The sequence below is a fragment of the Tiliqua scincoides genome, chromosome 7 (assembly GCF_035046505.1).
Source record: "Tiliqua scincoides isolate rTilSci1 chromosome 7, rTilSci1.hap2, whole genome shotgun sequence".
Taxonomy (NCBI): Eukaryota; Metazoa; Chordata; class Lepidosauria; order Squamata; family Scincidae; genus Tiliqua; species Tiliqua scincoides.
The window spans coordinates 17,722,788-17,736,657 of record NC_089827.1 but is presented as its reverse complement, the minus strand read 5'-3'; the positions used below and the strand labels follow the sequence as shown (position 1 = coordinate 17,736,657).

At 39.5% G+C, this 13,870-nt stretch overlaps 1 protein-coding gene across 1 annotated transcript in view; it reads left to right on the top strand.

Annotated features, from left to right (window-relative positions):
- Window positions 1-10,423, top strand: part of YAF2 (YY1 associated factor 2) — a 33,841-nt gene extending 23,418 nt beyond the window's left edge. The window contains exons 3-4 of the mRNA XM_066634346.1: window positions 7,095-7,247; window positions 9,634-10,423. Coding sequence (XP_066490443.1) covers window positions 7,095-7,247; window positions 9,634-9,871 — 391 coding nt within the window. The 3' untranslated portion in view covers window positions 9,872-10,423. The remainder of the gene's footprint in view (window positions 1-7,094; window positions 7,248-9,633) is intronic.
- Window positions 10,424-13,870: the final 3,447 nt, after the last annotated feature.

The window sequence follows — 13,870 nt, the reverse complement described above, 5'->3', positions numbered from 1 at the left end:
CGCAGGGATTGTAATGCAGGAAGGTGAGTCCACATCCTGAACCATGACCTGTGTTTTCTTCAGGCTGATTGTCAGTCCAAAATCTTGGCAGGCCTTGCTAAAATGATCCATGAGCTTCTGGAGATCTTTGGCAGAGTGGGTAGTGACAGCTGCATCGTCGGCAAAGAGGAAGTCACGCAGACATTTCAGCCGGACTTTGGACTTTGCTCTCAGTTTGAGGAGGTTGAAGAGCTTTCCCTCTGATCTGGTCCGGAGATGGATGCCTTCTGTTGCAGTTCCAAAGGCCTGCTTCAGCATGACAGTGAAGAAAATCTCAAACAAGGTTGGCGCAAGAACACAGCCCTGCTTCACTCCACTTCGGATGTCAAAGGGGTCTGATGTGGAGCTATCAAAGACAACAGTGCCCTTCATGTCCTTGTGGAAAGATCTGATGATGCTGAGGAGCCTGGGTTAACATCCGATCTTGCGGAGAATCTTGAAGAGGCCGTCCCTGCTGACCAGGTCGAAGCCTTCGTGAGAGGACTTAACAAATTTCACAAGCAAAGTTGTGTTAGAAATTATGTGTTAGAAATTGGGTATATCCAAAGAAGGTTAGTCATCAGTAATGGTCCTGTCTGCCAGCGGAAGTGATGGACTGCTGGTGAGCACAACAGGGCCACCAGCGCAATGACTTGCAGAGAGACCACCGTCTACTGGTATGGGTGGGTGATGGGAAGAGCAGGAGTGTTTCTGGATGGGCAGGGAGGAGGATCTGAAGGCAGAGAGGAGGCAGGGGTGTGGATCTGGCAGCAATGGCCACTTCTGGATCTTATCTCTTTTGCAAACCTTCCTTTCCCTCCTCAGGCATATGCCACCAAAATAGGTGTCCAAGGGAACCCACTGTAATACTGTAGGACTTACATGGAGGTAAATACAGGGGGCCCCTGTATCCACAAATCCCATATCTACAAATCTGCCCCCTGTATCTGTGGTTTGGGTCTGCCTCCCTCTGGAGCCGAGGGGAGCTCTGCTCCCCTAGCCTCTAGAGGGTCATCTGAGTCCTGCAGAGGCTGTGGCATTCGCCTGTATACATAGTTTTCGGTTAACTGCGGAGGGCTCTGAAACAGAACTCCCGCGAATACAGGGGCATTCCTGTAAACAATTTTGCCTCCTGTTTGCCTTTGGTTTGCCCTCTTCCTACCATAGGATGGGCTGTCTGTCTTATCAGTTAGTGAAACTTAAAGATAGTCAGTTAACTTGCCTCATTGGTTTCAGTGATGCTTAGACTTAGTTAACTTTCTTTTGATACAACCCTATAAATAGAACCTTAATAGAACTTTAATCTCTTACGTAAATGACTGTGAAATACTTTGGGCTCTCATCTGCAGGCTCAGCATTCATGAGTTTGAATATATATGGATGCCAGTCCTGCAACTAGAGGGCCTCCCAGATGCTTCTGAAATGCACTTCTGGTTTTCTGGTTTACATGTGACCTCCCTGTGCCTCAGAAGGCCTCCCAGATGCTTTTAAAAGGCACTTCTGGTTTGCGGCGCTGCCCCCCCCAGTGGATTTCATTATCCACAGGATTCTGTATCTGCGGGGGTCCTGGAACAGATGCTCTGCGGATACCAAGGGCCCACTGTAATTCTGTCTAGGATAGTGTTAATCTGAAAAACTGCTTTTATTTTTAACACAACCATTTGTTTTCACAATTCTTACCTTGCTTTTCCCATGTAGTTTAAGTTACAGATGCATACCACTTTTAGTTGCTGTTGTTTTTCTCTTTCTTATCATTTTGTTGCTGTTGCTACTATGTGTTTTCCTTACAGCTTAGTCATTTTGTTGTTTATGCTAAGAACAGCCATAAAGATAGTTAGCAATTAAACTGACCAGACATATTCTGTGTGTGTCTGTCTGTCTGTCCTAGGGTAATGGTCCCTGAGTGAGGCAGAGGAAGTCATGAGTTTGAATCTCATTTCCACTGATGTACTTCCTATACATATCACCACTCTTTTTGATCAAGGCCATGCTGCTGTACTGTTCGAAGGTAATGAAGTATGAGGATGCCTCATTTTATAAATAACTTGAGAGTTAATTTAGACAAACTTAAAGAACACAGTGATAGAAATACATAATCAAATTTGAAAGCTTTAGATCTTACTTTAGAACCCCCTGGGGGCTGGGGATAAGAATAGGCCCTCAGTTTGGCTGTACTTGTCGTAAGAGGCGACTAAACAGCCACTGGGTAGATGGGACTCGTCAGCCTGGGAAGGCAGCTCATCTGAGAGAAGGAAAACTCTGATCCCAAACCTCCACTGCCTTGTGGCTACATCCAGTTATGGAAGAGGCTTCAGGAGTCAACCTCGAGGCAAAATCCGGAGCCGGAGTCCCTGAGGCAGTTCACGGCTGATCACAGTCACGTTCTGGCAACTCCTGCGACGCCGCTGGAACCAACCGTATTGGCCTCTGCCTTTCCATTGGACCTTTTCAGCGACGTGGAGAGGGGGGATTTGCTGCATGGGTAACAGCCTATCCTCCATACCTACTTTACCCAGGCTTCGCGCACTGGAGAGGACACTCTGTTCCAGAGCCACCATTCAGAGTGCAATACCATAGTCTTCCAAGACTGAAGGATGCCAACAGATCTTACTTTTGATTGATAAAGTAGAGATGTGCAAAACAGGAAGTATGCTGTTTCTCCAAGAAATATAGTATATCAAGGTTGGGGATTAGATGCAGGAGGTGTCACTACAGAGCCATGACACTATCATGAAGAGCCAAGAGTCTCTGCAGGTGGGTGCCACAGAAGAAGAAACAGGCTCAAGAGTGTGGATCCAGATGGTGCAGTAGGCTTCAGCAATTGTCATTAGTGGGAATTGATCTGTTTACACTGTTTGCTGAAAGCTTTTGTGCAAGTGCACTGTGGAAGCATTAGATTGTATAATCACTTCCCCTATCCCCCCCTCCCCCGCTACCACCAAAACTGCCTTTTGGTGGTAGCCTGCTGGTATGTACACAAGCTCTGCCCTTCTTGTTTGGTTTTCAGTAGTGGTGGCCAGGTAATCTGTTTCCATATACCTTTTTTATACTAATTTTGCTAAAAGAATAAAAAAATATTTATATTCAAATATACATATTTTGTATCTGTAGATAAAGGGTTCTTCTAGGAAGAAATAATTCTGTACAGGTTCCATGAACTTCAATGGAACTGTCACAGAAAAGACTTGTGATAGATCACCTCAATTTATTTCCTTTTATAATATGTCTGCTCAGTTTCTTTCCACTTCATTAGTCTTTCAGTTGTATATTGTGCTATGGCTGTTCCAGCCTCAGAGAATTTGACGAAATTGAGGAATTGTCTTTTGTTTTGACAACTAGAGCCTGTGGGATATGTCTGATTGTTGGTTATGTTTCTTCATGTGAACTAAGCTGTGGTAGACTGAACCTCAGTTAACAGGAACACCTAGGATTTGAATGCTTTTGAGTTCATCTTTCATTTGTTGATTTAAATTGTAATTCTGTTTAATGTTTTAGAAATGTTAATTGACTATAACCAAATTAAATGTATGCCTCATCCAAATTGCACTTTAAATGGACCTTTAATCTAGGAACAGCACTTTATATTCCATATTAACAGCATTGGGTTGATGACAGTGATCTTGTTTCTTCCAGTTTGGATTTTGTTAGAGCTTGATTATTTTAGTGACAATTTTGCATATTCAGAACAACATGCTGCACATGTATAGACAGGTTGTTGATGTTACTGTTTAGAACGCATAAACATTTTGTATTTATGAGGAATATTTCTTTGAGCACTATATTTATATTTGTAAGTGGAAATCATTGATGCTAGAAAAGATTTTCTTCTCTTCTCTACAGGAAAGCTGAGGCTGAATAATAAAGCTTGCTCTGATAGCACATAAGTACTTACTTTTCATTTTTCTAACAATTTATATTAGTTTTTTTTATTGAGGCAAGTGGTGTTATGCTGAGGTTGCAACATTTTTTTCCAAGCAAATATGCCTGCATACATTTAAGATTAGTGCTGCCTTTATAAGGAATAATATGAACTATCATAATGGATGTGTAATAGTATGAACCCAGATTTAGAATAATTTCTAACTATTTTTTGATAAAAAGGTTAATAGTGATACAAGGAAATCTGTAATATGTTTAGCAGGATTAAATTAGTTTTTTGTTTGTTTCTAAGAGATACTTTGATAATGTGATGTATCTTAAATTGTTTTATCATTCATGCCTGGAGATTGGGTGATTTTCAGTGATAACTTCTTACTGGAGAATTTCCAATTATCCCCTCTTTCTGCTGCATTCCCTTGCCTTGCCCTACCCTGCCCTGCCATCCTGTCCTGGAGGGTTTTTCAACCCTCATGAACCAATTCTCAGTGGACACAAGGGGAAACAGATGTTAACACACTTGGTAATGTCATATCAAAATGGAAGAGCCCTAGTAACACAGGAGGGGGGGGGGGGCTGAGCAAGAAGTGCCTTTGTTCCACAGAGTAACAACTTATGATATAATCCTGTGATTTTTTTTCTAATTGGTCTAATTCAGTTATGTGGGGTGGAACATTTTATGAAAAAACATTCTTGAAAATTTTTCAAAACTTTATATTTTTCCGAATAAAATAATTAGTTATATCAAAATGGTCATAAGACCCGTCAAACCAGGCTAGTTCAGACTTGCAAGTAACTGTTCAGGTGACTATCCTGAGAGTGTATGTAAAAACAGGTACAACTCTTGCACTTGCTCAGTGATGCATTCTGAGGTGACCTTGGGAAGAGTCCGGAACCTTTTTGCAACCCAGAAGTGGGTCTTTCAAGCCTAAAAATAGCTCTGAAAGCTTGGAAATGGCATGGTTTGACCATGTGAAGGTTGAAAAAGCCATTGTGGTGCTTTTTTATTTTTAAAAATTCTTCTAAGGTGGATGCCAGTATCTGCAGAAATCCGCAATGAGTTAAATCTGTGAATATAGAACCAGCAGATGCCAAGGTTGCACTGTATGTTATGTTCTTCTACGTGGTCTCTGTCTGTATAGTCAAACAGAATTCCCACTGTGTTTAAAACTTATAGAGCTTTGTGAAGTGTTCTACTCCTGAGTGGGGGAACACTATGTAGACCTGGTGCCTTGAAGGCTAGAAAAGTGCCCACCCCTTCAGTTCCTTTTTGGTCACCACCTCCGTTTACAATCATTTCATTTTTAGGATTATTGCCTAAATGACCCTCCCCCATTTTGTCAGAAATATCCTTTTGACCCCCTCCCCATTTTGTCAGAGAAAAATATATTTACCTAAGATTTTTGTTTAAAACAGTTTTAGTGGCTTATGTTTTCAGTAAAACATGTAAAATCTAAGTGTGTGCTACTGAGTTGTGGCTTAAATATTTTCAAGGATTCCAGTAAAAGTAATTTTTAAATGAAACCTTGAATTTGTTTGATATAATATATAAATACATTTGGGCTGCAATCCTGTGCACAATTACCTGGAAGTAAAATGCATTGAATTACATAGGGCTTACTTCTGCAAAAACATACGCATGTTTGCACTGTAAATGTTTTGTTTATCCCCCCAATAAAGAACTTTGGTTTATGAAAAATGGGAGTAAAAATGATTTATTCATTATGTAAATTTTATTTGACATACTCTTTTAGTTTGTTTATGGAATATGTTGGCTCACTAAATCATATCACAGTTGATGCAGGCCATCAGAAAACATGCTGATAACTTTCCAATTCAGGAATTTTCAGAAAACTGAAAACTGCCTTAACAAATGTTTAATTTAACATCTTTTATTTTCAAAATCTGTGATTGCTAAGTTTCTTGTGAGATTTAGAATTAGTTCAGACATAATTCATCCTGGGTGCCACCATCTTGGATTATGCGATTTTTCATGAGAATTGCATGAGATGTCACGCGATTCAAGATGGTGACTCTCAGGAGAGCCAAAATTAGAAGCCACCAGGGTCATCATGCAGGACCCCTGTGAGTTCGCCACAGTGCCCTCAGGTGCTGCAGCACACAGTTTGGGAAACTGCATTAAACTCTTAATGAGAAAGCTCCATTGGGACTGCAGCTTTGCTCTGCTTCCCAGCAGGTAGGTAGGCTTACCTGCTTTCTAGGGCTGGTGCTGGAACTGTCATTTTCCAATGACTCTAGTTTTCTAAAACGGGATCCAACTTTGAAAAGTGCAGGAACACGGTAAAGCAGCAATTTTCAACCAGTCTGCTGTGACCCATTGGTGTGCTACAGATGATTCACAGGTGTGCCTGGTAGTTCAGTAGGGTTATTAGTAGGGCCATTGGGGGATATGAACCTCCCATGGGCACTGCATTGTGCCTTGTCAATTTAAAAAAAAACAAACTGGTGGTGTGCTTGACAATTTTACTGCTTCTCGATGTGCCTTGAGATGACAAAGGTTGAAAATTGCTGCTATAGAGAAAGGGAGAAGAGAATAAAGTATCAAACCAGTATATGTAAAGAAGACCTATAATATGTGAGAGAGGAGCTTCAGGATTTTAGGTTTCCTCTTCTAAGGTAACAGGTCCATTTAAACCCTACCTGGTATCCTAATCAAGGGCAGCATGGACAATGGCAGCTCCAGAAACAGCCCTGGAAGGTAGGTAAACCTTCTGGTAAGGTAAAGCCACATTTTTCAACCCTTAACTACCTTTGGCATTGCTGAGGGAACTCTGTAAGGAAGGGCTTAAGGGACCCCAGGACATCAAAGGAGTTTTGGAAATTGGATCTCTTTTTTTAGATTTCTAAAGTAAGTGCTAGGGAAGCATTTTCAGGCATTTCCTTGGAACTTCTGCTATTATATTATTTTAGTTTTGCTAGGCTAAATAAAACACTTTGGTACTAAGCACTTTTGTGCCAGTGAATTGTAGTGGGACTTCAGGGTCTTTAAAATTTGTGACTATGATGCCTCAGAGTATGAGGTGGATATATATGCAAATATAATCTGGGTCGGGTGTTGAGTACACATATTAATATGTTTAATCATGTACAAAAATATTTTAACTGTATTTACTAATGCTATGGAATTTAAACTCACTTAATGCTACGGAATTTAAACTCTCTTATATATGTACATACAGGAAACCTCGACCTGTCTCTCAGTTGGTTGCACAACAGGTTACCCAGCAGTTTGTGCCACCTACGCAATCAAAGAAAGAGAAAAAAGACAAAGTAGAAAAGGAAAAAAGTGAAAAGGAAACTGCTAGCAAAAAGAACAGTCATAAGAAAACCAGGTAAACTCTAGTACTGTTTTATGCTATGGGGGAAAAAGTACTAAAATACTGAGACCTCTTTTCTTTATAAAATTAACCTGAGACCTGTTAACCTGAAAAGGTTAACAACTGTTTATGTTAAATAACCTAAAAAAGAAACACAAAGTCTTAATCAAACATGGAGACTGACTGAATCGAATAAAACTGTGAGTGTGAGAGATTATATGCACACATGCTCTGGTGAGGTTCAGGGAATCCAGGTGGCCCCGAAATCCATTGATTCAAGCATTTGCTAATTTTGGTATCCATGGGGGTTCTGGGAGTGGATAATAATGGATAATAAAGGCTGTTTGTACTTTAATTTAAAAGGCAGAATTTCTTTTTCATCTGTTAGGAAGGAGGGTGGTGATCACTTAGGATTGGATGACACCCTGGAAAGTAATTTACCCTGCTAAGTATATGAAGGGGATTGGAAATGCAGCTATATCTGTGCCCATTTGCTTCTGAAAAAAATCATCTGTTTTATATGTGTACAGATGTTTGGGCCTCATTCAGATCAACAGGTTTATCAGGACAGTGAAAGTTCTCTACAACTGATAAAAAACTGAAATTTTGTAGTCATGCAGCTGTCTTTGTCAGCTCTCTTTGTCCTAGCTCTTCTTTCACTAGTATCATAATCGACCTTCTTGTTGTTTCTTTTCAAACTTCAGCTGCTCCTTCCGGCTTTTTCTTTCTCAGCTCATTAAACATATTTGTACTTTCTCTTAGCCCAACTAATATAAGAAACTACTGACCTTTCCTCCCAGATTTTACCTTGGATGGACAGGTTTAAGTTTCATTTTTCCAAAGTAATATTTCTAACTTAACATTGTTTGTCAAAGAATTTTTTTCAGTTTTTTTACCATTACTTTTGGTTTCTCTCTCCTAAATACCAGGTTTTTTTGGAAGGGGGGGCGACAATAGGAGAATTATTGCCTTCCTCTCCTACTTTTTGCCCTGTAGAAGCAGGATCTGGATTAGTTAGACATTTGGTCTGATTGTACAGGACTCTTATGTTCTTATATCCACAGTTGTGTCATCTTGTGGATCAACACTGTGAGCATGGTTTCATATAAGTGCTAATACATGGTTAGCAGTTACCATATATGATGGATACTACTTGGAGCCTTTGCATTTAAAAACAATGTTCTGTGGCATCTAGTGACTGAATGCAGTATAGCATATATGCAATGTATTGGAATGAAATTGACCAGCTTGTAGTACAGTGTTCACATAGCAGAATTGTTTAACAGGGATTGCAGGACATATCCCTGTTGAGCAGGGGTATCCAAAATTTTTGGCAGGAGGGCCGCATCAGCTCTCTGACACTGTGTTGGGGGCTGGGGGGAAAAAGGATTAATTTACATTTAAAATTTGAATAAATTTACATAAGTTTACATAAATGAATGTATTAAAGAGGAACTTGTATGAACGAATGAAGGTCTTGCAATAGCTCAAGGCCTATAAAAGGCCTTGCACAAAGCAAGGTTGGCTTTTCCTTTGCTGCCGCTACTGCATCACAGATGTGAAACAACAAGCAGTGGAGGGAGCCCTCATCCCACAGCTCACACGAGAGGTCAAACAGTCGCCCTCATGCTGAGAGCAGTTGCGCCAGGCCAGTGTGGGCTGCAACAGATCTCTGGAGGGCCAGAGGCCCTGGAGGCTCATTGGAGACTGAGGGCTCCCTGAGGGCCGCATTGAGAGGCCTCGAGGGCCGCAAGTGGCCCCAGAGCCAGGGTTTGGGCACCCCTGCTGTTGAGTGATGCACACCTGTATAAAGATTTATAGCATTTCCAGTTACAGAGTCTCTGGGAGCAGGCTTAGAAAAGCCTTCTACCTGAAATGTTGGAGAGCTACTGCCAGTTGTAGTAGAACAGGGCTGGTCGAACCCCGGCCTGAGTGCTGGATCCAGGTTTTGGGTGAATCCCTGGATCACCCATGACCAGCACTTACATGTCCCATGACCAGCACTTACAGTTCTGGCATGCCATGGGACTTCATATCCCCAGATAGGGACAACATGATGCTCTAGTCTAGGCAGTCGTGTCTTTGCAGAAATCTAGGCACAATACCCACTGGGGCATTACATCAGAGAAGCAACTGGCCAGAGCATCGCATCTTATATCTGGGGAATTGTATGTCAGAATTGTAAGCACTGGTCATGCTGGGAACCGCATTCCCAGTGTGTAGTGACTTTGAGTGCTGCTATAGTAGAACAATGGAAGACTAGATGGGGTAAAGAGAACAAGGCCACCTGTTCAGAACAAGGTCACCAGATATATATTTGGGCCCTAAAGATAATTTTGAAATGAGTAGTTAGGAGGGTTTCCAAGTTTCTCTTTTTAAAATGTGATTGTTTGTATTTCAGGCCCAGGTTGAAAAATGTGGATCGAAGCAGCGCCCAACACTTGGAAGTTACTGTTGGTGATCTGACAGTAATAATTACAGACTTTAAGGAGAAAACTAAATCACCACCTGCTTCCAGCGCAGCATCTGCAGATCAGCACAGTCAGAGTGGTTCTAGTTCTGACAATACAGAGAGAGGAATGTCCAGGTCATCTTCACCTAGAGGAGAAGCCTCCTCGTTGAATGGAGAATCCCATTAAAGTTAATTTCCTCCAGTTTCTTTAGTCTCTCCTTTCCAGCTTGCAAATATACACAACTTCTGCCAACAGTTACCACATTTTCATGACTTGTTGTCCACCATGCACGATTTGTAAGTTTACTCAAATATGGTTTATGAAGTTTTTTAAAAGCAAAGTACAGCAATGAAATTAAATTTTATTGCAATCTACAAAACATTTTCAGATGAACTTTTTGATCCTATACAAAGGTGCCATGAAAATGTGGTTTGAATGTTCTTTATGCAGTGTTACTGGTAAGTCCATTTCCACCTTAAGTTTATTGAATTCTAACAAAGCTCTTGGATTCTATACTATTGGCATGTACTGAATTAAATTTTTTATAACATAGCTCAAGTTGCCTAAATATGTATTATTTGAGAGTTGTGAAACATAGTTATATGTATGCAAGTCAAAGATCAACTTAATCAACTATTGCTGCAAAAGAATTTTCGTAATGATTATCTTAAAAACACCTGCTGGTACTTGGTGTGGTTGAATAGGAAAAATGTTATTAAATAAAACATTTGTATTGAATTTTTGCCAATGTCTGACACATTTTACTAGATTACTGAATTATGTTGCTGTCTTTTCCAGTATTTTCCTCACAAATTTAGAACATTTATTGTAATGTTTACAAGCGATGGGGAAAAAAAGTAAATATGTTGCAAGCATTGTTTAGCTTTATAATTCAAGTATAGTACTACCTTGTCCTTATACACTGGTATTCTATGTTACAGAATATGAATTTGTTCTCAGATATTAGTGTTTTGTTTTTTTAACCTAGATTTTAATATCTAACTACTGTTGACACCTTTAAAACCCAAAACATGATACTGTTCTCATTTGGCTTATTCCCATTTCCTTCTCCCAGACTTGCTCAGTGTTATAGTGATATATCAATTCAGCCAGAAGCTGGGATACAAAAAGCCTCTTAAATGTTATGCAGATTTCGGGCTTCCCTTTTTCTTTTCAGCCATAGCTCTTTGCATTGTGTCAGAGATCATTCTTAAAGGTGCCCAGAGTCTAGAGAGTGGTTGTTGTGCAGTTTAGGGAACTGCAGCTGGAAGGGGTGAGCTATGGAAGCCTTACTGTGTGTATGGAAACTCCTTGTGCAGCCTTCTGGATCTAGGCCAGTGATATTAAGTATTGCACCGGAGTGAAGAAATAAGCAAGTAGTGTATATAACATTTGTTCCTATATCAGCCTTTTGCTTTTTTTTTTTTAAAAAAAGATCCTTTATTAAATATTATAGAGCAAATCATAGGAAAAAATGCAGATCTTTGTTTTTTGACATAGTTGTGAACATTTATGCATTTTAGCAATATATAGTACAGAACAAAAAAAGATTTACAGTCCCATTCGGTATTATGTAAAATTTCCAATAAAATATTTTTATGAGTATAGGTTTTGCAATTTTGTTTACAGTTAAATGTTTGGATGCACAAAATAATTCATTCATAGTTCTTATATTAGAACTGAAGAATTAGGAACACAGCGGGAGGGTAGGTGGTTTTTAACAGTTTTCCACGTGTCCATGTTAATCAAATGAAGGATGTTCACTTTTTATTAAAAAGTGATTGTCTTTCATTTTAAGTTTGCAATCCTACGTACACTTCTTTAGGAGTAAACCCACTGAACTCAATCGGATTTACTTCTGAATGAACTTGCTTAGAATTGCACTGCAGAAGACTTGTTTATCAGTTGTGAAATATCTCTACTCACACTTTCGGAACTAGTTTCCATCCAGTACTTGCCCATGTTTCAGCACCTTGCACCTAAAAAAACTCCACGTAAATAGAGTGTAGGGATGAAGATTCAGACTAACTCAAACAGAGCCCTCCAATTATATATTGCTTTCTTGGAGGACTCACAGCAGCAAGTGTCTTAAGAGAACTAAGCTATGAGAGGATGTCTTGTCAATTTATGTGTTTTGGGATTCCTATCTTAAGACTAATCCTTTGCATGCTTACTTGACAGTGAGCGGAACTTGCTTCTGAGTATGCATGCATAGGATCAGGCTGTTAGCATTTTTATCAGTTCTGATTTGGTACAAAGACTATCTGGGTATTGTTGCAGGGAGCACCATCCATATTTCAACAATGATTTCACTTATGTTCATCATTGGAAATATTTATTTTGTGAACAATATGAAAAAGTAGATGGAATTTTTGGTAATAAACCTAGCCCAAAATATTAAATACATACAATAACAGTCTTTCAGCTAGAACAATGGAATTTTGTAGCCCCCGACAATTGTGATGTTTGCTGATTTCTTGTAGTAATGTATTTTTCTGTTTTTAACTGCAGTACTTCTACAGGCACAATGGTACTGTCTGTTTTGTAAGATGTTAGTTGTGAAATACAGTTAGTTGCATAAAATGAAAGTCTGATGTGATATCTAAAATTTGCATACCTTATTTCTTGGTTTTGCTGTTTAAAGATCTAATGTTAACAAAGAATTGAATTTAAATGAACTACTGTTAAGATTAAAAATATGGTGCTCTCAAACAGGAGTTCCCTGTTTGAATTTAATAGCTTTTAAATAGGTTTTTAATATGTCAATATTACTCGTTCTTAGTTAAAACTGGGAAACATAATGCAAAAAATATAATTTTCCCTAAATATTGGCAAACTGACTTTTTGAAAAACAAATTGTTACTGATATTCACTTTGACTGTGAATATTAACATGAAGGTAGCTGCATATGTTTGTGAAAAATTTCTAGTAAAACAAAATCTGTATACCTTGACAATATTAAGTAATGCATCCAAATATTGTCATTACATTTTCAGCAGGTGCAGGTACACATTCCATCATTTACAGATAGAGAGAGAATGATGCATTTTAATAGTCACTTTTGCAATGTCCACCATTAACACATTCCTTGATCATAAAATCTACCTAAGGCTTACATGATCAACTTTTTGGGAATAAGGAAATCTGAGAATGGAACATGATTTCCTAAGGATTCCATGTAGTAAGTAATTTAAAATCTGCCTCATTATGTAGGCTTCATGTTTCAAGATGTTCCCCCTCTAGTTGCAAGCTAACAGCAAACAGCTGCTTTTGGGGTAAACTGACATGGGGGGTGGATTGTTAGGGAGAAATAAAGCACAGAGGAAAGTGTTAATCTCACTATGCCACACTGCTGGACTGGATCAGCCCTCCCTATAACTAATTTTTAGGGATAAAAGGGCCACTTCCAGTCCACTTCCACATTGAGCTCATCAGGTTTAATGTTGCATGTAGTTTTATAATTGAGGTAGAAGGACAATGAGATTGTTTGTTTGATAAACAGTATTTGATATTTTTAAACAGAAGTAGCAAAATATGAGAATTGCTTGCCTTTTAAGATTTTTATAGTATAATACCCCGGTCTTAACAATTTTGATAATGTAATAAAATGTGAGTACAGGTGTGCCCTGGTATCCGCGGGAGTTCCATTCCATACACCCCCATGGATACTGGGAATCTGCGGATACTAGTGATGACCTTTTAAAAGATAGGGAACATTTAGAATATCTTTGTTTACCTTAGCGCAGCGAAACAGAAGTGTGTTCAGGGCTTCAGGCAGCCCTCTGAGCTGCCTTCAGACTCTTCCTGGTTGCTCAGGGCTCCTATTTTCCCCAATGTTGCCCCAGAATGCACTGCAAACAGGAAGAGAATGCATTGTGTTATATTCTGGGGTGACATTGGGAGGAAAAAGGAAGAGCCTCAGAGCAACCAGGAAGAGGTTTCAGACAGCTCAGGTGGCTACCTGCAGCTGTGAAAATGCAGCGGTTTCGCTGTGCTAAGGTAAATGGAGCCATTTTTAACATTCCCTGGCTTTTAAAAGGGCGTTCTCAGAACCACAGATAACTGAAACTATGCATACTGGGGTGTACCTGTAATGCCATGTTTCTTAATTTTACAATTTAATAGTGAGACTTTTTGTCCTATTGTGCAGTTTGACAGAATTGGTGAAAGTACTAGATGTACTTG